Source organism: Calypte anna, chromosome 3, assembly GCF_003957555.1.
Source record: "Calypte anna isolate BGI_N300 chromosome 3, bCalAnn1_v1.p, whole genome shotgun sequence".
NCBI lineage: Eukaryota > Metazoa > Chordata > Aves > Apodiformes > Trochilidae > Calypte > Calypte anna.
Genome location: NC_044246.1, coordinates 82,099,671 through 82,123,646, shown reverse-complemented (window position 1 = coordinate 82,123,646; position 23,976 = coordinate 82,099,671). Strand labels below are relative to the sequence as shown.

The 23,976-nt window shown below is 39.7% G+C and overlaps 1 protein-coding gene across 1 annotated transcript; it reads right to left on the bottom strand.

Annotated features, from left to right (window-relative positions):
• Positions 1-3,241: 3,241 nt before the first annotated feature.
• Positions 3,242-21,467, bottom strand: CFAP206 (cilia and flagella associated protein 206). The gene is made up of 13 exons (XM_008495384.2): positions 21,391-21,467; positions 21,071-21,179; positions 19,571-19,654; positions 19,194-19,284; positions 17,935-18,123; positions 17,509-17,667; positions 15,024-15,232; positions 14,109-14,228; positions 11,432-11,630; positions 10,570-10,707; positions 8,499-8,692; positions 7,302-7,445; positions 3,242-3,472 (listed from the first exon to the last, which is right to left on the bottom strand). Exons 2-13 carry the CDS (start codon positions 21,176-21,178, stop codon positions 3,242-3,244), a joined length of 1,866 nt encoding a protein of 621 aa, XP_008493606.2. The 5' UTR covers position 21,179; positions 21,391-21,467.
• Positions 21,468-23,976: the final 2,509 nt, after the last annotated feature.

The window sequence follows — 23,976 nt, the reverse complement described above, 5'->3', positions numbered from 1 at the left end:
AGGACACGGGTGTTCGTGTAACCAGCGGGTGATGTTAACGGCTGCGGTGATGCACGGTGCCAAGCTTAGGGAGTTCACGTCAAACGGTGATTCCTGCCGCCCTTCTGCTGCCTGTGACCCCAAGAGCGACACACAAAATGGAAACAGCCCCCGCACCACCTGTAACTAAAGGTGACCCGCGTGCTGCGAGTGCCTGTGCTTTCATAGAATCATAGAATCATAGAATTGGCTGGGTTGGAAGGGACCTCTGAGATCATCGAGTCCAACCCTTGATCCACTACCTCTGCAGTTACCAGACCATGGCACTGAGTGCCACATCCAGTCTCTTTTTAAATATCTCCAGGGATGGAGAATCCACTACTTCCCTGGGCAGCCCATTCCAATGTCTGATCACCCTCTCCGTAAAGAAATTCTTTCTAATGTCCAACCTAAACCTCCCCTGGCACAACTTGAGACCGTGCCCTCTTGTCTTGCTGAGAGTTGCCTGGGAAAAGAGACCAACCCCCCCCTGGCTACACCCTCCTTTCAGGGAGCTGTAGAGAGTGATGAGGTCTCCTCTGAGCCTCCTCTTCTCCAGGCTGAACAGCCCCAGCTCCCTCAGCCTCTCCTCATAGGATCTGTGCTCAAGTCCCTTCACCAGCCTGGTTGCTCTCCTTTGGACCCGCTCCAGGACCTCGATATCCTTCCTGAACTGAGGCGCCCAGAGCTGGACACAGGACTCAAGCTGTGGCCTCACCAGGCCCCTGAGTACAGGGGCAGAATCCCTTCCCTGGACCTGCTGGCCACGCTGTTCCTGATACAGGCCAGGATGCCATTGGCCTTCTTGGCCACCTGGGCACACTGCTGGCTCATGTTCAGCTTCCTGTCAATCCAGACTCCCAGGTCCCTATCTGCCTGGCTGCTCTCAGCCACTCTGTGCCCAGCCTGGAGCTCCCCATGGGGTTGTTGTGTGTGTGTTTGAACAACACTAAAGGCTGATAATGATAATCACTGTGCGCTGTTACTGACCCCTTGCCCACGAGGTGCGGTTTTGCGTGGTACCATGAGGATGCTCACTACTGCCCCAGCAGAGCCGGAGGGGCAGCTCCAAATAAAGACTCGGGTTCAAAGGGGCATCACTTGAACAGCATCTCCTCCTTCACATGAACAAAACCATTTTGAAATGTAAATTCTTTTTTCCCACTTAATTATTTTATTGGCAGTAAGCACCGGGAATCTCACACGCGTATTTCTCATTACCATGAGTAAACTCGTAGGTACTGACAAAGCCAGGGAGGGACTTTTTACAGGGGCATGTAGCAACTGAACAGGGAGTAATGGCTTTAAGCTGGAAGACAGGAGATTTAGGTTAGGTATTATGAAAATACTTTCACTATGAAGGTGGTGAGACACTGGCACAGGTTGCCAAGGGAAGCAGTGCCTGCCCCTCTCCCTGGAAATGTTCAGAGCCACGCTGGATGGGGCTTTAAGCAATGTGGTGTCTGGGAGGTGTCCCTGCTCATCCAGGGCAATTGGAACTAGATGATCCTTAAGGTCCCTTCCAACCTAAACCATTCTGTGATTCTGTGTTTCTGCCAAAATAGAGATGCTGGTTGCAGCTGTACTCCCCAGTGTTTTACAATACTGCAGTAGCTTCTTTAAATAGAAAAAAAAAGTGGGATAAAAAGGACTGTCACTCATCAGTTTTCTTTTAAAGAAATGTGTTTATGTGTGCTTAAAATACCACTTTGTTGGTTCAAAGTCAGAACTTTAATATGAAAGGTTCAAAGCAAATGATAAAAATACAGGGAGGTGACAGCAAGAAAAGTATTTCATTAAGCAGCAACAGGGTGTTGTCTTTGAATAAAAAAAGCTGCAGCTGGTAACAGCATTCATGTTTTTATCAATAAATCTAAAAATCAATGCCAGTCCATCACTGAACAACATGGAGAAACACCACATCTGGTTGCTACTGATTCTTTCTTTACAAAGGAGAAAATCACCCAGTGGAAACTATCTAACATTTTTCTACGCTCCTCTCCTGGTCCTCTTTTTATGTAATGCCTTGTGGATTTGTCCCAGTTGTATAACTTTAAAAGTGAAGCCTTGAAGACATCAAAACAATACAAGAATGCTACTCTGCACAATACCACAGAAAAATCACCCAGAAGCTTCTATCTCTGAACTTTGCTGTCACAACTTCGTATCACAGGGACCCAGGGAATCACACTGCACCACAGGGCACCTGACCAAAAGAAGAGACTTAGGAATCTTAGCACACCTTATGTAATCACAGTTGCACACAGGAACATTTTGCAGATAATAATTTGTGGAGTTCTTTTCTGTTGTGAAATGTCTCCCTCTTTTTAAGTACTCCCTACTTCCACTGGACAAAAATTATTTCATTGTAAAGCTCCAATGATTCAGGTTTTCACAAACACTAATACCAGCTGCAGTTGCATTCATCAGACCTGGCATGTACTTCACTGCCACAACGAAATAAACCTAAAAACCTTTTCCTGTTGTTGTTTTTTCAAACACATGTCTAACAGAGCTTTCAAAAAGCTGCCCTGAAGTCAGGTTCCTTTGGTTTGTCAGGAGCTCACCAGCACACTGTTTAGCCAATGAATACAGACCTAAAAGACTTCAGGAGCCTAGTAAGAGGGATTCCCTCCTCTTGACCTCCCTGCTTTGGCCTGTGCCCGTAACAACTACTATCCTGCAAAGACACTTGGGTTAATGACAGCAGGAATGGAGAGAGAGGCCCAAGGACCTGGTCTGATACCATTTTGCTGGCTTTACCCTCCTGATGATTCTAAGGGTGGAGATGTGATGTTCAGGTGACTTCCTGGGATCAGTTTTATTGCCTGAGCAGGAGTTGCAGCACTGGCTTTGTTTCTCATAAAAGCTGTTTGCCTGGCATTGTACTTCTTGTGTGCCAAAGGCAGGGCTCCTCAGGACAGTGTTTGAGTGAGCAATTATTGTATCAAAACCACACGGAAATCCTAGAGCACACACTGCACATTTAAATGTTAGTTTAAGTCTTTGGGAACATCTTGATTCTACATTGCTATTTAAAATCTGGATGTTTTAGAGATCTAATTTCTATCAGTTATAATTTCTATCGGTCATCAGTCCCAATAGAAAAGGTAAATGAAATAAATCAACTGAAATACAACAAATGAATTAAATCTTAATTCAGATGCACAGAGGGATTTTTATACATACATTGAATACATGTCCTTAGGCTTCTCATTTTCCCTTAGGCTTCCTCTACTGGTCTTGTTAAGTCTACTTTGCCCACATGAGTAGTAGGAGATGATTCTCCTCGAAGCCCTTGCAAGAAAATCTGTGGTCTGGGTACATTGCTGGAGTTGTCACGCTTGGTTTGTGTGCTCACATCCTTGGGCAAGTACACTTGGGTGCAGTTCTCCCTTCTCATGTGGCTGTGGTCAGTCTGCATGGCGTGAGTTAATTTGCAGCGTAGGTTGGCCTAAAGACACAAGGAGAATCAGAGTAAAGCATAAGTTGCTTTAGGTGTGCTGTTACCATTTAGATCTTACAGGCTTCACAGGTCTGTAACATGTCCCGTGTCATGCTACTGCCAATACAGTTGCAGCTGTGACATGTGTCCTGGTTTGATAAAGGATAAAGGATAAAGGTGATTTCCTGTCTTGTACTTTTGCTTTCAGCTAAGTCTCTTGTAAGTAGTTGCACTTGCTGAAATTAACAGCAAGTTTCTCAGACAGTGTGTGCTTCTAGGACTGATAACACTTGATGTTTATAGTTACTGCTAGAGACTGGTGTGCAGAGCCAAGGACACTGCTCAGCTCTGAGGAAAACTTTTACCCTCCAGAAGGAAGAAAGAGATCCCACCTGCAGCCCTCCTTTGGGGAGAAAAGATAGATGCCAGAATTGACCAGAGTATTCCATCCCATACACGTCATACTCAGTATAAATTTGAGGCATCACAAGGGCCAAGCCATGATTTCCTGCTTCCAGCTTCCGGCTGCCTGCCCTTCCTGCCTTTCCTGCTTCCCTTCCTTCACCCTTCCTTCCCTTCCTTCAGTCCTACATCCTGGAAGTATCCCATCCATTCATCTGCCTGTGGTCCTGATCCGTGCCAGCCCATATCTGTGTGTTCTTGCCTCCAGTTCCCGACTGCTGCCAACTCCAGGAGTCCAGCCTGGACTTTACCAGGGCTGCCCTGCAGCCTCAGTGGGGACGTGAGAGTTACTGGGGAAAAAGGGGGAAGGAATGTGGTATCCATTTTCCTGTATATTTGTATATATTTAGTAATTTTTCCTATTTATCATTAGTGTTTCATTAAGGTTGTGTAGTTTAGTTTCCAACCCATAAGTCTCTCTCCCTTATTCTCCTTTCTTTATCAGGGAGGAGAGAGAGATTAATAGAGAGCGTCTGTTACTCGGGTTAATTGCCAGGCCAGTGTTAAACCATGACAGACATGGTTGCTCCTGAAGTAGCAGGATGTGTGAACAGCACTGTACGTAGCCTACGCAATTTTAACTCAGCCTCTTTCTGCTTTTTGGTCACTGCACCTCGAATTCTGTTGAATGCTGAAGCCTTTGTTTTGTTAGAATGAAATGCTGTCATGGTAAGCTTTCCCAGTGCTTCAAACTAATTTCAATGAACCTAAAAGCACACTGAATGTTATGGCATCTGGATACATCTCTTCGGGCATTTGCAACATGAAAGAAGTTTGAGGATCCTGAATATTGTGGATAACCCAACTACAGGATCAAATCTTTGTCTGGTTTCTACCAAATGTCAGGAGGTTAGGCACTGTCACATAAAACAGACAGATAAAGATATCAGATAAAAAGGAAAAAATGCCTTCTTTCAAAACATTGCTCACTGCACATTGGCAAGGGTCAAAAGTTAACGCAACTTATGATGAAAGCTCTTTTGAATCACAAATTGTAGATACAAACCCCAAACCACTTCTCACAAAGTGTTAATATTACAAACAGTTGAGACAACAAAACGTTCCTTATTCCAGTGAGCCTTCTATGTCAGCAGTGATGTAAAACACTGTAAATCACATGACATAATGATGTCATTGAAATATATACAAATTCCAGCCTCATGTGGTGGGATCCAGACCTCTGCACGTAAGAGAAAAAGTCCCTGTAGTTCAGTGCAGTCAGTGGAGACTGGAGCCAATGGAAGCAGGAGAATGATTATGTTGGCCAGATTTGATGTTCCTATCAGGGTGAGCCAAAATGCTCTCCAGACTCCACTAGCCAGGTCTCTCTCAACTAGAATGAAGTTTAGGCACCAATATGTAGATGCATTTTGATATCTCAAATCTACATCGGAATATTATGCACAGTGTCATAATGAAAAATACAGAAAAGAATAAGGAATTTATAGAAGAGACAGCATGGAAAGAAAAAATATTTAAGTCTTTTCTTTTTCTGAGGGTTTTGCTGACAATTAGAACAAGTGCTGTTAGGAGATACTGTTTCTCTGTTAAGTTTATCCCTCTTAATAGCTGACTGAAGACTACTGCAAGGAACTGTGCTTGCACAGAGAAGCAAATGTCAGCTGAAAATTTTACTTCTAACATCAAACCTTCTAACAAAGTTATATTTTAACACTTCAGATCACTACCAGTTTTCTGGCTAAGCGTGAACAACAGGAAAACAAAACAAAACAAAACAGGGCATCTGAGCTCATCCTCTAACAAAACCTGCAAATATGTCCAATGCTCTCCTAAAGTATCAAATTCACAGATGCTATTTCTGTTAATTTAGCACTTTGATTCTAAATGTTGTATCACCTCCATATTACAAATTTGGCATAGTCACTGCAGACAAAATACTTCTGCATGCATCTGTGATTTTTTTGTTTCAACTCAGCATCACTTACCTCCCACATGCATAGTTGAAGTTAAAAACCCCTTAGTACTTTAGATTGATTTCTCCAAATATATCAAATTAACAAACAAAATACTTGCTTGTGAGTGGTCTTCATGCTCAACTATTGGAAAACATTCATCTTTGCACATGCTAAGAAAAACCACTGACCACATCTTACATTTACTTGTGTACTTTTGTCCATTACAGAAGCAAAAGAGGCTTTTAGGCCTCTTGCAAACCTAATTGGCTTCTTTATATACCTCAGTAACAACTACTACTTAGAATCCTCTACAAGCCAGTTAATACCAGCAAGACCTCTCAGTCCAAAATTTTGGTTTCCTTCTATAATTTTGGAAATTTCATGGCAGAAAGGACAACAGAAGGGAAATAAGCTGCTCAGCCTCTCCTCACACAAAAAAAAAATTACTAACCCTGCAGTATCCTGTGCCCAGCTGATACTGGTACCTGCAGCATGCTCGATGCTCAAAAGTTCATTTTGACTGCATTGTAAAAACCAGGTGCCATACCCTGACAACTGCATGTGCTGGAAAGTGCTAGAAAGGAACTTTTAAAACATGTACTGCTATTTCAAAAGCTTTTATGTTTGTGGCCAACCTTCTGTGGACAGAAGGATGGATTTCCAATCCATCAGAAATTCATCATGATAGTGTAACAAATTTCCTCTGGCTTATATATACAACACAAACCCTACTTGCTCAGTTTCTTACCTTTCCAGTTCTATATGAAAGAGGAATTATTTTATTTTTAATTTTACTTTTAAAAATCAGAGGTGGCTTTAGATAACACTAACAATCAAGATAAAAAAGTATTTCTTTATGCAAAAGACAACAAACAGGTCTCATACTTTGATAGCTTTCAAGGATGGAGGTGTTAGCTCAAAGATAGCTTCTGCAGTCAAACATGTCCAAAGGTATTCCTGACCATTTTCTGTGACAGTTACTACGGTTTTTTCTTCCTCTTACTTGATAGTGATGAACATTAATACAAATACCTCAACTTGTAAGAAACTTTTGTATCCAAACCTTTCTGCAACATTTTTTTTTAAACAAAGAAAACATATATATAAATATATATATATAAACATATATAAGTATCTTCAACCTGTTAAATCTATTTGAGCATAGGAAATGTTAATCAACAAATTGTTACTTAAAGCAAACAGCTGAAAAATTTGGAATTAATAGACTTAGCAGTGGAAATACTGATCAAAAAAAGTAGGGAAAAATATGGAAACAATGAGAGAATAATAAAATCTAAAAATAAGAAGAGAAGATACTGGAAAAAACTGCTGAACCAGTTGTAACAGAAGTGTGCATCTCTGAATAAGGTTAGATTTTTGTTGCAACGAACAGAAGTTTACAATAGTTTATTCTGAACTTTGTTAGCCCACAATGAAAATCTGGTAATAACAATACAAACCAATTTTATAGCTTTTCTTCTCATTTCCCATTCATTCCATTCATAAGATGCCACAATTCTTGGAGGCAAGATGTGAGTATCAGTTTGAGTACTACAGTCACATTTTGCAGTTGGTTTCATCAAGTATTTGTCTGCACTCCTGGTCTGGGTGAAAAAATAAACCAAAACCAAGCAAAGCATTACTGAGAAGAATACAGACACCTAAGAAAAATAGCATATGGACATGCTAATCTTTAAAAGCAAATAGAAACCTGTTAAACCACAAATGGATCATGATTTTCACATTAAACAGTATTTTTGTTCCCCTGTCCCCACTAAAAAGAAGAAACCACTAAGTATTTGATTAATTTAATTTCCAACAGAAAGCCCTTGAGGCAGAGGCCCCAGCTGAATTTCAGACTCCCACATGCCCAGTGAGTGCTTAAGCACTGAATTTAGGTAACAAGCAATACCACCACCACTGTTTTAAGATGCAGACACCTCAGCTTATCTTTATGAATGGACTAAGAATCACAAATCATAACTGGGAGAAGCAGCTGCATCTCTGACAGAGTCAGAATATAAATTGCATCTTTCTTGCCAAGGGCCAGTTTGTGACTACCTTCTTTCCATATCTAGGGACACAGAATTCACAATGGATCACTGAGAACATGTATGAATCCAAATAAAATCTTCAGATTTCACATGACAGCACTGTCATATTCATTATTAATTAACTCCCTTTCATTTTGTGATATATTTCATGATTCCTGCCCCCAGATACCACTACACCCTCATCCAGCACACACTGATGAACAGCTGAGCTAAAGCTCCAGTTAATATTGTATGTGCCTTATCTTCTATTGCATTTATTTATTGTACCTCTAAGCTACTTTTGCAAAAATGAGGAAAAGAACCATCAGACAAAGGATCTCCCTAGGCTAAGGACAAACAGCTTTTACCACTGCCATAATCCTTTGGTTTTACATATTCTCTTATGAAGACACAAGGTGAGAACAACATTAAGGGAAAATGTTTCTTAGCAACAGCCTGAAGACCTTGGAAAGACGGAACTTCAGACATTCTGTAGGATAGACACATGATTATACTTCTTTTGTAAAGATGGGTATCATATCATGTGTTCTCTTTATGATCTAGAAAGGACAGAACCACCAGTGACCCAACAGTTGTTCAGCAAGAGGCATGAGCAATGTGTACCTGTGAATATGGAACAAGATTCTCAAACTGATGCCGTAGCTCAAGCAGGTGAATCAGCTCTGCATATTCCTTTGCTTTTTCTACATTCAGTTGAATGAACTTATCTGGATCTTGAGCAAAGGTGTATGCAGCTTCTTTGGAGCTGAAAACATAACACCTTTCCTTGTGCTTCAAAATTCCAATAGCAGGATTTCCTAAAAACCAAAACCAAAACAAACCCCACAAAATAAAGCAGTGAACAATATCATATCCAGTACAAAAGACGTTTGTAATCAAGATTCTGTGTTTCCCTCAAATCAGTTTCACTTCCTTTTTTTTCTGAAATCAGAATAAATCCCTGAAAGTAAGCTTTTTAAATACATAAATGTGTTGGGTCAGTACAACTGCTTTAGATCATTTCACATCCAGCATACCTCATTGCATATCTGTCAGAAAAACAACAGATCAGAAACAGCTATCACAAAGGCATAAGAAAGCAGCCCATACCCACAAATGTTTCCCCTATCATCTCCAGCAAATATTTGACTGCAGACCAGCAGTCCATTTATACCAAAAGGCATAGCACTTACATTAATTGAAGTAGCAGATGAAGCAGCTTAGAAACTGGACAATAAAGTAACAGAGAAAATGAAATGTCAATAAATGCCAAATAACTTAATTAGGAAAACACCAATTGAGCTCAAGGAGAGTGGGCAGGCTCTCCTTCAGCTGTCACTGCCCATCAAACACCCAGAATCATCATAGCCAGTGCCCTGAAAATATTAAACAGTGGCAGTTAAAAAAGCAAAAAGAATGTCAGGAATTAGTTGGATGCAAACAGAGAGGGAGAAAAACAAATAACACTATACCAAACTATATTCTACACTTGTAGCACTACATTTTGTTCCAACAAAACAGAATAGAAAAAAGTAAAATGGAGGGAGTTGGAAGTGATCCTTTCACAGAAGGACAGAGAAAAAGCCTCTTCAGCATTAAGAAGAAGCAAATGAAGAAAAATAATGTGATACAGAGTTGTAAAACCATGAACTGTGTACACTATAAAATTACTATTTGCTAATTTTCCTAATAGAAAGACTATCAGATCTCTGATGAACTTATCAATCTCAAAATGAGGTAACTTTTTAGAGTAAATATAACTGTGGGACTCTTGACAGTAAAAATATCCAGTGGCAAACTCTAAATGGATTAAAAAAGCAATTAGATAAATGAAAAAGCTCTATCAGGGATTATTCAGCAGAAGGGCACAGACACAATATTTATCTGAAGAAATCCCATAACCACTGGGTACTAGAGCAAGGAAGGTTATAATTAAGGAAGGATAATTCCTACTTGATTTCTCATAATCTTCAAGTGTTCATGACTGACCACATCCAGAAATTGGATACAGGGCTAGAGAGACCTTCAGTCCAACCCAGAACAGCTGTTCTCAATTGCAGTACTAAATAAATTAAGTAATACATTGCCATTAAAATACCTATTCTTTAATACTGCTAAGTAATTTTCCTCCCAGTATTTTCCCCCCAGCCACCTGTAGGTTTTAAAAAAATCTGTATGGATAGGTTTTATAAGCATGGGGAAACAGAGAACATGAACTGATGGAGTAGCTGAAATAAGGCTTGCTTTTAAGACAAATGACAAAAAATTTTCCTATGATTAGCTGACCTAAATCAAGTGTACTTAAGCATTCTTTTCAGAGAAGATTTTAAGTACTGTACAATCACTGTCTAGAAATACATGTGATGTAAGAGAGAACAGGTGTGTTTGCAACAGATAGATACACAAAATATAAGGAATGACCATTTTTCTGCCTGTATTAAAACACATTAACATCCTATCTTGTTTCTGCCCCCACTTACTCAGGCCTGCTTTCTCTGGAAGCCCTCCTACCTTCTATTTAGGGCAGTTTATTTAGCTATTAATAAAAGAAAAGGAAATAAGTTATCTGGAGTAAAAATGACAAGCATGAAAATACAGCACTCCAGCTTTGAAATAAGAGGATGCACTCAGAACATGTCTTTACATTTTCATTAGTACTTAAAAAATAAGGAAAAGACCTAACTGCAAAGCATACCTGGGATGGTGAGGCCTTTCACACCAATCGTGTATGCACAGAAACCATGGTACTGGATCAGCAACTGATCAAAATTATCAGTAGTTTCTGGAAAAAGCCATTCTTGGTTCTCAAAATCAGAAACATTCACTCTCTCTCCTAAGAAAAGGTTTAACAAAGCATCAGTTTTTAAAAATACAGTGATGTTACAGCATATTACACAGATTACTGTGCTTTTCACAGGATGACCTGCAGTGCCAAGATCCCCAAAGCAAAACTTTAGCTCTGCCTTAGGAGAGACCCTATCAAAAAAACAGACCTGCAGGAGCCTTCTTTAGTAGCATGGTTTTCTTTGGAAACAAGGGAAGGCATCAGGAAGGTAATATCTTATTCTTCTATGTTGCTTTCACCCACTCATGCATTACAAATCCCCTGGAGTACAACTTGGTTACTTGGGATACCATCTTACAAATACTTTTGATAACCAAAGCATCATTATATTATATTTTTTATTTCCCTCTCCATTTCAGAATCACAGAATGGTCATGGTTGGAAAAGACCCACTGTGTGCAACCAAAGCTCTGAAATGTATAAAGACATAAGCAAACTTAAGAGATGTTAAAAAAAATAAGGTAGAAATATTCTTCTCTGACGATTCTACAATTTTTATAAGGTATATTTGTATATGGTAGTTATATTTTAATTTTATATATAAATATAAAAACTGCATTAAAAACAAATCACACACTACAAGACTCCTTTTTATTTATTGTGCCAAGTCTGATTATCAAAAAAAATTAATGCATAGCATCTTCTGCAAATAAAATTCAAACCCAAAAATCTTTTAAATGAAGGAAAACAAAAAAGTAATAACTTTCAGTACCCATGGTTTCTCTTATCCTTTCAGCATCACTTTTCACAGTCACTCCTTCCAGAAGAGATGTTAGCATGTCCTTAGGAAAAAGCTTTGAGTGGATTTTTGAGAACTGTTGAAGCTTATCAGTCATACTTGTGAGGAAGCTAAGCAGCAGCATCTCATCCTGAAAGCTGGTCCAGAGGTTAGAAAGGGCAATAAAGAGAGGCTAGAAAATAAAGAAAATTATCTGAACTTCAGAATTTATTTATGTCTACAACGTAACCCAAGTGCTGTGCACAACAATCCCTGCCATTGGATAAAGTGAGGCTGATATCCAAGGGCTTCAGCTCTTGGAAATTCCAGGGGAACTCCTGGGATTTTAAGAGGACCTCCCCTCATGTATGTCCAAAGCACGTATGTCCAGCATGTAGGTCTAGAGGCCAGAATGGTATTTTCCTACATTTTACTCCAAAACCTTTTCCAGATACATTATTCTGAGACCATGCTTGGACTTGAGTGCTTCACTGACAATACATTCTTATAACTGAAAATAAGTTGTGCAGGAATAAGAAGGACCAGAAGAAATGTACCTGTTTAACTACCAAATGAAGTAAACCCACACCTATTCACAGAAACCATCAGGATCTGCTATTTTGTCTGCCTTGCTTCCAGAGTGACTTGGTACCACAGCCCACAGGCCATCATGTGAGTCAAAAATAATGGTGTGCAAGCCCCTTCAGAGAGGAATGGAGTTCAGGACAAAACTGGAATCTGCCTTTCCCAACATGCATGCTGACATACTGGTGTACATACATAGAGAAGAAACGTATGAGCTTCAAGTATAAATACTGATTTCAATGATAATGACATAAAGTGTGTGCTGTAACATGTAAATGCACAGAGCATTTACAGGAAAAGATGTGGCAATCCAGAAAGTATGCCAACAACATTATATTTTATGAGTGTGAGCAACATTATTATGAGAACAGCCAATGGAGTCAGTTCAGGAATTCATCTGCATCACTAACATTGTGGAAATGGTATGGTTAAAAAATGGGAGAAAGCAAAGGCAAGACAGCAAGATCAAATTCATTATTACTAGAATAAACAGTTAATATTAATGAAATCTACTTTGGTTCCTAAACCAAATGTTTATGACATACATAGGCCTTATCCTACAGTTTTTAAATGGCAGAACATTCTGCTTCTTTACATTCCTGCAGGATTCAGCTTCTCAGCAACCAGCCAAAACCAAGACAAACTATTTAAATGGTGCTATAATAGGGAATCCCTACAAGGAAAAGACCTGAAATCAAAAGACATTACATATTCTGTCTTAGGCAGGGAATAATAGACCAACTAACCAACCTGAAGAGGGAAGAGATCTAGGAAAAAAGAGGACAGCAGCAGACAGCTTCTAGGGAAAAGAATAATGTGAATAGCAAACACTTAAGCCCCATAAAGAAGAAAAAAACCTGCTTTGAGCAGCTGGGAGAGAGGGTAAAATGCTCCCAAATGATAACATTTGTCTTATAAAATCACAAGCACACATAAACTGAAGCATCAAATCATATCTGAGATGTAGCTGGGTCAAAGTTCTGTTCCCATGAGCTTCCAGCTCAGATGTTCTTACTTGAAGTGTAAAAAATATTCCTGAGCAGGTAATAGGGGCACGATCTTCCTTCTTCCACACTGGACTTTATTTTGCTAATTACATGTTTAGAAGGATGAAATATAACCTAACATACATATGAACTGCAAGCTAGTTCAGCAGCTGACTACAAGGAATTAAAATCACAGACATCACACAAAATCCTGAGCTCTTCTATTAAAAGTAAATTACCCCTGGCAAGAAGTCCCTCCCCAGCTTTCCTGCAGGCCCTTTCAGGTACTTGAAGGCTGCTGTAAGGTCTCCCCAGTGCCTCCTCTTCTCCAGGCTGAGCAACCCCAGGCCCTCTCAGCCAAGTACAGAACAGTTCAGTACATCAATACAGAGCACTGACAGTGCAGAGGTACTTGGCTGCTCGCTGGCCAGACAACACACAAACCAGCAGCTCCCTGTGGGATTTCCATTTTAGACTTCACCTTAGGAGGGCTTTAGTTGTGCCTCTCTCATTTGTTTTTCACAAAACTGGCAGAAAATAACATATATTGAGATCTCCACATTGACAACTTTGACTGAAACTGGCCAACAGGATCAGAAGCTATTGGGAGGGGCAAAGAAACTGAAATCCCCATAACAGAAACCTGATTTCTTTAGAAAAAATGATATCAAGGAGTCATACTGTAATTACAGGAATTGCTATCTGAAGAGACTTTAAAAGAATCACACCCTGATGTGCTGCTTTCTGTTATTACTATTTTGTTCTTACTATTTTTGCAAGGAACAGGAGAGAACATTTACACAAAACAAATATATCACTGTAAAGCCACAACTACTGACAAATAATTAATGACACAGTACGATGGCATTTAATTCCTTCTCTCTCTTTTTGTACCTCGTTCTTCTTCTTTTACTTTGAGGACAAGTGCTTTAGTTTAGTTGCCCCTTGAAAAATCACAGATGCTGTTATAACAGAGAGAAAATAATGCAGCCTTTTTCTTAACACAAACTATGCAAAAAATACACCAGCAAAGTATTTCATAATACTTCAGTAATTTTTCATCATTAAAAAGAAACAAGTTTTCCATTCAAAATACTTACAAAAACTTCTTTGGTATCTACAGAAACCCTATCCTGCACTGTGTTTACCAGCTGCTCCATTGTTGCTGCAAATTCCACATTCACCTTTTCAACTTCTTGAGCACTTGTAACTGCATCAGACTGGAAAGAGAACTCCAGGTAAGAAGTATGACAGTCAAAAAATCAAGTATTTACTAACAAGAATTTACTTGGATTTATCATTCAGCTATTTTAAGGCAGCTGTTTTGAGGAACAAAATGCACCCTAGCTTTCCAGAAAATATATCTTCCTTAACTGTTCAGGTATAAAACCAGGTACCTGTCTCATATACCAGTAATCCTTACCTAAAACCTTTAAATTTTTACAATGAAGAGAACTGGAAAAAATTAAGAGAAATATTATTCCAAGCTTTATGGTATACAGAACAGACTAATAAACCCCTGCAGTTTCTCAAAAGAGAAATGAAAAAGTCTTCTTAAGCAAAACAAGTTTCAGGAATATAAATTGCAGTCCTCAAAGACTTCTGATGACTCCCTATGTGTTGGGGATGCTACAGACTAAAATGGAGATAATTTATGTACTGAAGGAGAGTTTTTCTCCTCCTTTTGGGGCAGAATGAGTACACAAAGAAGAAAACAGTCCTACTTTTAAAGTCCTTTGTTAACAAAATTAAACTGAAGAAGGAAACCTCCAGAAAATAAACAGAAGTACAGTCACACGTCAGCAAACAATCAACTTTGTCTTTTACCTGACAGTAGCCAAGCCCAGCAGGTTAGGTACAAAACTGAGTATGACAGATGATGTAGGTTCTCATTTACAGAGATGAATTTTATTTCATTTATTTCTAAATAGTTTTTCTTACATCTCTGTGTTGGTAACTTGAATACATTCCATCTGCAATAAAACCCCACAGGATATAACATGATGGTATCTCACCAGGAGGATGCAAAGGAAGGCTTCATATTGTCTCACATTGAACAGTGCTTCTCTTAATTTAAAAGAGCTGAGCTGTGTAGATCTGTGCAGATCTTCCTGCATGGATTCCAACAGAGCTGTGTACTGGTGGGCCAGCATATGGCAGGTACTAAGACTTTCATCCACAGTCTGTGTAGCTGATGGAATGGCTTCATTCAGAATGGCTGGCACTATTTAAATATATGAGTTACATTTAAAAAGAGTCATTTAAATCATTAGCAGATGATTAGCAAATGATTAAAGTGCAATATTAGAGCTAAAATTTTGGTTTCCAAATTTTGTCCCTATATTTATGAATTGTCAAACATTTGTGTATTAGACTCAGCCCCTGTATCTTACTGGTTCAGGATTACAGGTGTGCAAATACCCCAGTCAAGTTAAAGACTGTGAGAAAATCTGTTTTACAGTAGATGCAGTTCACTTGCTACAAGTGACATGGGTTTCCTGAGACTTTAGGCAATTTAAATTTAAATTTAAACTAACTTTAAATTCTCAGTTTCCTCATTTGTAAAATACTAACAACAATTACAGGCCTCCCATTGCATGAGCACTTTGAAATCTACCAGTGCTCTAGGAATGAGTCAGGCTATAATAAAAACAAAAGATAGATACTAGATGAAAAGATACACCTATGCAGTTATTAAAATTTGGCACTAGTACTTAAAACCCCAACAAATTCCCCCAACTGGCACAAGTCAATACACATATTTTAGCTGATAAAAAAATACACTAAATATTTTTTCCTTTAAAATTTCAATATCATCAGCAGACAACCATTAGACTGAATGTTTCCACATTTTTTGTTATTTAAGCAGACATCCGTGCAAGGAAATAGGATAAGATGGCCTAGCCATTTCCTTTAAGTGCACAACACAGCCCTTCGTTTTGTGTGCTGGACTTTTAATTTTAGAAACACTGGGAAGAAACACTGCAGTATGTAGGCTTGGGGTATGTCTACTGAAAGCCCTGAGAGCTCTGAAAGGCTTCCTTTAACAAAGCTGGAATGGGCACTAAATTTGCACAGGTATTACAAGTGGCTTAACCACAGGTGGAGAAAGCTTAGCATTTGGCTGATTTACTTTTTTGGAAGAAGAGTAAAAGGCCAAGGTGGAGTCCTAGCTCTGCTGCTAATACTTCAACTAAGGCTATAGCAGACTAACTACTGGCCTCAAGCATAAAGACATCCTGTTTTATCTCCTCACCTAAAAACATTCATGCTGTGGTTTTCCATCTATAAAAAAGTGATATGTAAACAGGTCAAAGAAGTCAATATTACAGATAGTTAACAAATTTAACAGGATTAACAATCATACTATCTACTCTAATTGATTACAAACCCCACAGATATTATAATGACAGACCACAACTTGTTGTAATTCGTACCTTTTGTATAATTACAATAGTTCCATGTTCCCTCGTGCTGTAGCCAAGGCCCAGTGGACATAGAATAGAGCCAGATACAACACAGAAAGCATATAAAAACAGAAAACCAACAATGCCTTGCTTAGCATGTGAGAAAAAAATATAAAAAACTTCAGAAAGTTGCTTACTTTCTTTTCTGATGTGGTAGTTATATTTTTTTCCTACCTATACTGCTTTACTTAAAATACTGTCTAGTTAAGCAAGTATCTTGCTTTCCAATAAAGCACAATTTTCTCACCAAGAGAGGTATGTGGTGTAGCTTTTAGTCCAAAACCTTGGTCTTTTAAAAGAAAAGATTTTCTCCTAAAATTGGGCTGCAGATCTTTTTTACAAAGAAGTCTCCAGACAGAGCTATAATACTACATCTGCTTTCACAAAAACATTTCCAGTAACTAGTCATATATTTGGTTATTAAACTTACCAGAAATAACGCGGCTTTGGGGGAAAAGAGGAAATGCAAGGAATAGCAAAGTCTTGCCCTAGAAGAATGCAGCTTTTGAAAAATTCCAGGATAGCCACTGACATTTTTTGTTTATTAAAAAAGCAGAAATATCCAAAATGCAAAAGACTTTTGGGAACATGTTAAGAATCTTAAGAGGTTACTCTAAATTACCAAAATACAGGTTGCCCCTGCAACTTCTGTCACTTCTCATCATTCATCCTCAAAGGAAAATTGTAATTGGATTGATAGTGTCCTGTCAAGATTTTATGTAACTCCTTTTAAAGGAAAACATTACATATTTAATTCACTTAATGGCAAGGGATCAGGGAACAAGTTATCGTGAGGTAAATTAGTGCATGAAGTTAATACATATAATCCTTCCACCGTAACCTTATCTATAAAAGTACCAGCCTGTATGGAAACATATAATTAATAACAAATCTGTACTTCTCCTTCAGTTTTACAGACCCTGAGTCAAAGCTGTTTATCTAGGCAGATGGGATATTATAGGGGCTGCTTCAGTGAAGAAGGCCAGGATGAATTAATTGGGAATACACAGCCCAAATGCAACTGGATACTTACAGTCATCAATGCTGCTTCCTCCTTTACTGCATTCCTTGTTGTACAACCGAATTCCCGTGACTAGCATGGCAAAATTTTTCAGCTCTTCCTCTTTGTCCTTCTTAGTGAGTGAAATGAAAGCAATCATCTCTGTCTGGGGGAATATACTCTGCAGGGCAGCTATAAGCATTAAAGAGAGTGAAAAAAAACTCAGTCCAAGGGAACAGAAAATAAAATAATCAAACTAGCAAAACTACCATCTCCTGAAAAATGGCAAAAAAGCAGGAAATTCATGGCACATTTAGACTTCAAGGCTGAGCAGTGACAGCTTGGGTAGTAAGAATTCACCATAGTCTACCACATTTGTACCTAAAGATAAGCAAAGAAGAAGTAAAATTCCACTTTTCAGTAAGAAAAGCTCAATTTCATAGCGGGGAGTTTACTCACCTGTTACCTCCCTGACAACCTCAATATCTGTTGGGGATCCCAGGCCAGATCTCAGCAGCACATAGGTAACAATCTTTTGATACATATTCTCCATTTCTTTTTCTGCACGAGGACGGCTGCCTGTGATCTCTCTGACCAGAGGAGCCAGCCTTTCCTCCAGAACACGCCGCTGCTCGCTGAGTAACTCAGCTGGGAAAGAAGGACGGTTAGAAAGTACTACCTAAATTATTTGGAATTTGGGTTACACAGAGGGTGTAAATCACTTCCCCACTCAGAGCACCAATATAAGGTTTCTCAAGCACAGATATGTGGAAGAGATGTTCAAGGTACCATACCATTATAATTAGTGACAGTGGAGTTAAACATTAACATAATTACTGTGATTAACATCAATCAGTAGAGTCCAGGCCAAATGAAGCAGCAAGTCTCTGGTTCTCTGGACTCCTCTGACTGCATTAGGACCTAACACAGATGTTTCATACATACCTGAAAATACATGCTCAAATCTCAACACAGCTCAGGATGTCAGAATCTTTCTGGACTTACAGAGCTCACTGAGTCCAGAAGACTTTGAAGCTGCTTACTAGCATTGATAATTTTTAGTTTTAATCCATGTTAACAAGAAACCAGTTTCATGACCTCCCCACATAGAAATGTTTTTTTCTACTCTCTTGTTCTGTGTCTCCTGTGTCCCAGCCAGCCCTCAGTGTCCCACTGAGACCTGGAGTTACAGTTACAGCACAGACATTCTGCCCATCCCATTTTTCTTGCCCAGTCCCATTCTCAAATCATATGAAGTCATCACTGATTAACCAAAACATACTCTGCCAAAATTGCAACTGATCATTCAAGATTGCTCATATCTCCCAATAAAGGATATTGACAACACATCAAGTTCTCTTTCAGACACATGACTGCTGTTCTTTTTTAGATATACAGGTGCAGTGCAAGCTTTTCTTCCTGAAGGCAGCTAGCAGTGGCACCTGAAAGCACAACTGTTTCCAAGCAATGTAATACATTATATTCAGTAAATCTCTCAGGACAAGATGAGTGTACTCTCAAGTCTGATGCATATTTTCCCCCTACAATATCCATGCTGAAGCACCATACTTCCACATAGTACCTTTCCCTAGGGATTTTTATTTTGTTTTACTGTCAGCAGTCAATAACAGGAATAATTATTAGCCCTACAGAGAGGGATATTAAATCCTTACCTGAGAATCAACTTCTATGAAAACATCTATTTAGACTGAAATTACCTCGACTTGCATAGTTCATATCAAAGTAAACTTGCATCTTAATTGTGCTTAGGGATGGGTTTGTTGTGTCAAGCAGCCTGGTAACACAGATCTAAGAAGAGAGACAGAAAAGTGAGTTCATTCTCATCACAGGGGTAACTTCTGAACTGATGGTGACTATGGTACAGGTCTCCCAACAGCAACAGACCCCCTCCCTACCATTTTCTTGACATACTGGGAACACCATGAAGCATGAGGAAAGCCCTAGTTTAACCTTTAGCTGTAGAACAATGAAAATAAAGTACTTCAAAATTTGAAAAGTTTAGTTACAGGAACAGATAGAAAACAATGCTAGAATCTTAGCTAAGTATTGACTCTGCAAATTATAGCAGAATTACCTGGGTAAGATTTTGGACATCTGTTTGTGTAAGTACTTGATCCACATTAAAGTCATTTCTTGGATCTAAAACAATGGCTTTCACCTAAAGAGTGACAAAAGAAAGGTATTAAATTCTACCTCAGTATATACTCCTTGCAACTAACCTTTTATTTTCTGAAAAATACCCAATCCAGTCAGTATTTCTTTACTATTCTTCTTCACATAAGATCTCCAATAATTGAACAAAGTTTATTAATTTCCCACTTGTTCTAGTTTCAATCTAGTGTTCTTGGACATAAGTAAAAAAATTCTATTTGTAGCACAAACTTTGTAGATAAATGTTTAAATACAATTCCTTTAAAAATTTCCTGGAAAAATATTTTTCTAAGTAAAATTCTATAGAAAGCCACCATGGTTGTTTAAAAATTTCCTGGAAAAAATTTTTTCTAAGTAAAATTCTATAGAAAGCCACCATGGTTGTTTATAGACTTCTCCGTTGGTGTTGCATCCATCAATATAAATATTTAAAACTTGGATAAAAAATTCAATGTGTTCTACATACAGAGAAATAAGTTCATGTATGCAGGCTGAGTATCTTACCAGCCATATGTGAAGGGGTTTTATCCATTAAAATATTTATACTTAATTGATTTGCACTGCTTTTGAGCCCCATGTAAGTGACCCAGTGTCGCTTTTAGAAAAAAAAAAAACCAAAACACCATGCTTAGCAGTACTGCTGTGAAACTGCTACATACACATAAAAGTTTATCAAGAGCTGATTCTGTTCTTTTACAAACAATAAAGAATGAACCTAGGCTTCATCTTCCTCAAAGTGGATTAAGATTATATTCCACAGTGGTGCTGTGTCTCTTAAGAGGAGATGCCAAAGTGTACAATGTTTTTTAGAATACTTATAGTTGTCTACAAAGGACAACACTGAAATTTCATTTTTAGATTAAGTGGGATCCAAGCACACTCCTTCAACTATTTGTCCTACTTTTACTACCTGCCCCTGCCTAAATAGGGGAACAAACAAAAAAATCCATGACAACAGTGGGAAGAGAAAAATTAGTTTTCAGGCTTTTAGGACCCTATACTGAACATTATTCAATGCCACCTTAAAACTTGCCAGTGCGGACAATCAGAAACTGAGATGTTTTACAGCTCAACCCACTCCTGAAAGCCTCAGGTGCTGCCACCCGAGCCTTTTAAGACCAAAGGAATGATTTATGGCCTCACTTCACGTCACTCAGTCCAAGTCAGTGACTGTGGAGGACCTGTTCACCGTGCATAAAATTAAGCCCCAGCCTCACCAAAGACTTAAAAACTGTTTTAACCTACAGGTGCCCAGTTTGAAACTTCTAATCTACATGCTGTCAATACATACTTACCTTAATTATTTTACAGATGGAATTAGAACGTGACTAGAGAAACATCCAGATGAAATATATAACAAAGTATATATAACAAAATATATAACCAAAAAACACCCCACCCTGAACATTTAATTTGCGCTTACCATGAACGCCACCAGGGTTTCTGACACGGTTTGTCCCTGGGCTCTGCATTCTTGCCCGATTTCACGGATGATTTTCTTGATGATATCTTCGTTCGGGACGCGAGCCATCCTGCACAAACACACACGTTAACGGGATTAACATTTTTTTATTTTTTTATTTTTTTAAAGATTTCAGGTGCGCGTTTCCACGTTTCTCCTCGAGCAGCTGCGGGTGTTCTTCCCTCCCCCGGTACCGCCGCGCTCCCCTGCTCCCACACCTCCCCTCCCGAACCCGCAGCGCTCCTACTTTCCCGGGGGTCCCCAAAATGTCTCGGTCTCACCTGCACCCCAGTCCAACCCGGCCCGGTCCGGCCTGGCCCGACGAGCGGCGAAGGGCGCTAACAGCCGTCCGTTGCCATGGGGACGCGGCCTGGGCCGCGCCTGGGCTTGGGCCGCTGCGAGGGCCTCTGGGCCGGGCCTTTGCAGGTGAATTTAATGATCTTTATGTGCACCTATGGGTATTTGAGTACGCAAAACACACGCTTACATGCCACGCAGAGATGCACGTAGAGAAATGCAGAATATATATGTGTGTATGTACGTGCACATGTAGTTGAAAAACATATATGCATACATGCCTGAATATATAGAGGCATAAGAATATATGTATATGTTTACATAAATATCCTCATGGGCATACAGATCACGTAGGTGGACGTCTGTGGCTGTGTGCATGCATAAACATACATATGTGTATAGACAACTACATACTATACATAGAAATAGGTAACTAAATATTTACCCTTAAATACAATATATATGCATATGAGTAGGAAAATGTGTATGTGAGTGTATGTGTATCTGCAAATCATATATATGGGGATATGTAGCCATATATATACACACATAGACATGTATGTGCATACAAAACCAAGTACCAGGGCACAGGTGTAGGACAGCAGAGCCCCTCAGGAGTTGCTGTCACATAGCCCATGAGCACTAGATACCAGCTGCATCCTTGGACACCCAGTTGTTGTCCAGGTCCAGGTCACCTTCCTCGGTGGTGCTCCCCTCCTCCTGGGAGTTTATCCTTTAAGGGATACTTCTCCTGCTGCAGAGAAAAGCAGGTGCTGAGGACTTGATGGCGCCAGTGGTTGCTATTTCATCCCAGCTTTAGTGGCTGGTGGCTTCTTACTGGGGATGGATTGCACAAGGGGCACTCCCATAGAAGAGCTTCAGGAAGTTTAATTTCAGCCAAAAGGTTTCTGGCCCACGTGCTCGAAGCCCACTCTTCTATACAAACCAAACTATGAAGAGATTTTCTCCATAAACACACTCTTGATAATAAAAAAACAAACCCCCACAAAACTTGACTCTCGCTCACACACACACACACACACATGACACCCCCTCCCCCCCATCTGCGTTATCAATACTCACGGTCATGTCAGTTTGCTTATTTCCTGGAGGAATTACAAGATACAAGAATGTCTTCAATTGACATAACTGACATTCTTTGATAAACCCAGTTTTGATTTTGTCAGTAGGAGACCTGCAAGACAAAGAGCACTTGATTCAGAAGATGAAACAATGGGAACAGATTTTTTGAGTGACTACATTGCAGTGTTACTGCTTTCCTTTTGAAGAAGCTGATATTACATGGAATTTCTGAAAAGCCATCACTGGTGCTAGCTCATACCCATAATCCCAATAGGATACATCCAAATGCCACTTTTAGGCTGCAGACTGGAAGAAAATAACATTGAATCTGCAGCACAGCTCACTGAGAATGTAAAGCTTTTTGTTTTCAGCATTTCAGTATAGTATTAAGCTGTATTTCAGATAGCACTTGGAGAGGGAAGGAGAGAAGGAGAGAAGGAGAGAAGGAAGGAAGGAAGGAAGGAAGGAAGGAAGGAAGGAAGGAAGGAAGGAAGGAAGGAAGGAAGGAAGGAAGGAAGGAAGGAAGGAAGGAAGGAAGGAAGGAAGGAAGGAAGGAAGGAAGGAAGGAAGGAAGGAAGGAAGGAAGGAAGGAAGGAGAAGGAAGGAAGGAGGAAGGAAGGAAGGAAGGAAGGAAGGAAGAAGGAAGGAAGGAAGGAAGGAAGGAGGAAGGAAGGAAGGAAGGAAGGAAGGAAGGAAGGAAGGAAGGAAGGAAGGAAGGAAGGAAGGAAGGAAGGAAGGAAGGAAGGAAGGAAGGAAGGAGGAAGGAAGGAAGGAAGGAAGGAAGGAAGGGAGGAGGGAGGGAGGGAGGAAGGAAAGAAGGAAGGAAGGAAGGAAGGAAGGAAGGAAGGAAGGAAGGAAGGAAGGAAGGAAGGAAGGAAGGAAGGAAGGAAGGAAGGAAGGAAGGAAGGAAGGAAGGAAGGAAGGAAGGAAAAAGAAAAAAAATTAAAGAAAAAGAGGCAAGGAAGAAAGGTTTGCAGTCTATATCAGACCACAAAAAATATATTGTAACTGACTAGTAAAATCTAGAAGTCCTCTAAGGACAGGGTTGCAGAACCCTATCTCGTGATAACAGCAGCTGCATTTCTCATCTAGAATTAGTATCGACTTTAAGATTTTAGCATATTTCCAGGGAAGGGAGGACAGGTTTATCTCGTGTTCTTGTAACAGGAATGCAAGACCCTTCTTTTTGCCCTCCCAGAGCTGCTCTGGATGCAGGTACTCAGGGCCGGAGCCGCGGGAGAGCTGTGCCCCCTGGTGGCACCTCGGTCCCACTGCCTCACGGGAGAACCGGGAAAAGATTCCTCGTTTCTACACCTTAGTTTGAAGAGACATTAAAAAAGACACAGCGGTTTTAAAACTACTCTAAAGCTTGACACCGTAGTTCTCTCTTCAAGGGAATGCGTATCACCTATCAGACAAGCCTGCTATCACATGCGACTGGCTGTCACACTAAGGGAGTCACCTCTTTCTCCAGCTACATCCAGAGT

Bases quoted from the DNA above. Each gene is read 5' to 3' on its own strand.
- CFAP206 (XM_008495384.2), bottom strand. From the start codon at position 21,178: ATGGCTCGCGTCCCGAACGAAGATATCATCAAGAAAATCATCCGTGAA. The intron at 19,285-19,570 runs GTAATTCTGCTA...CTCTCTTCTTAG, and splicing joins ATGTCCAAAATCTTACCCAG to ATCTGTGTTACCAGGCTGCT. The intron at 15,233-17,508 runs GTAAGTATCCAG...ATATTTAAATAG, and splicing joins AGGAAGCAGCATTGATGACT to TGCCAGCCATTCTGAATGAA.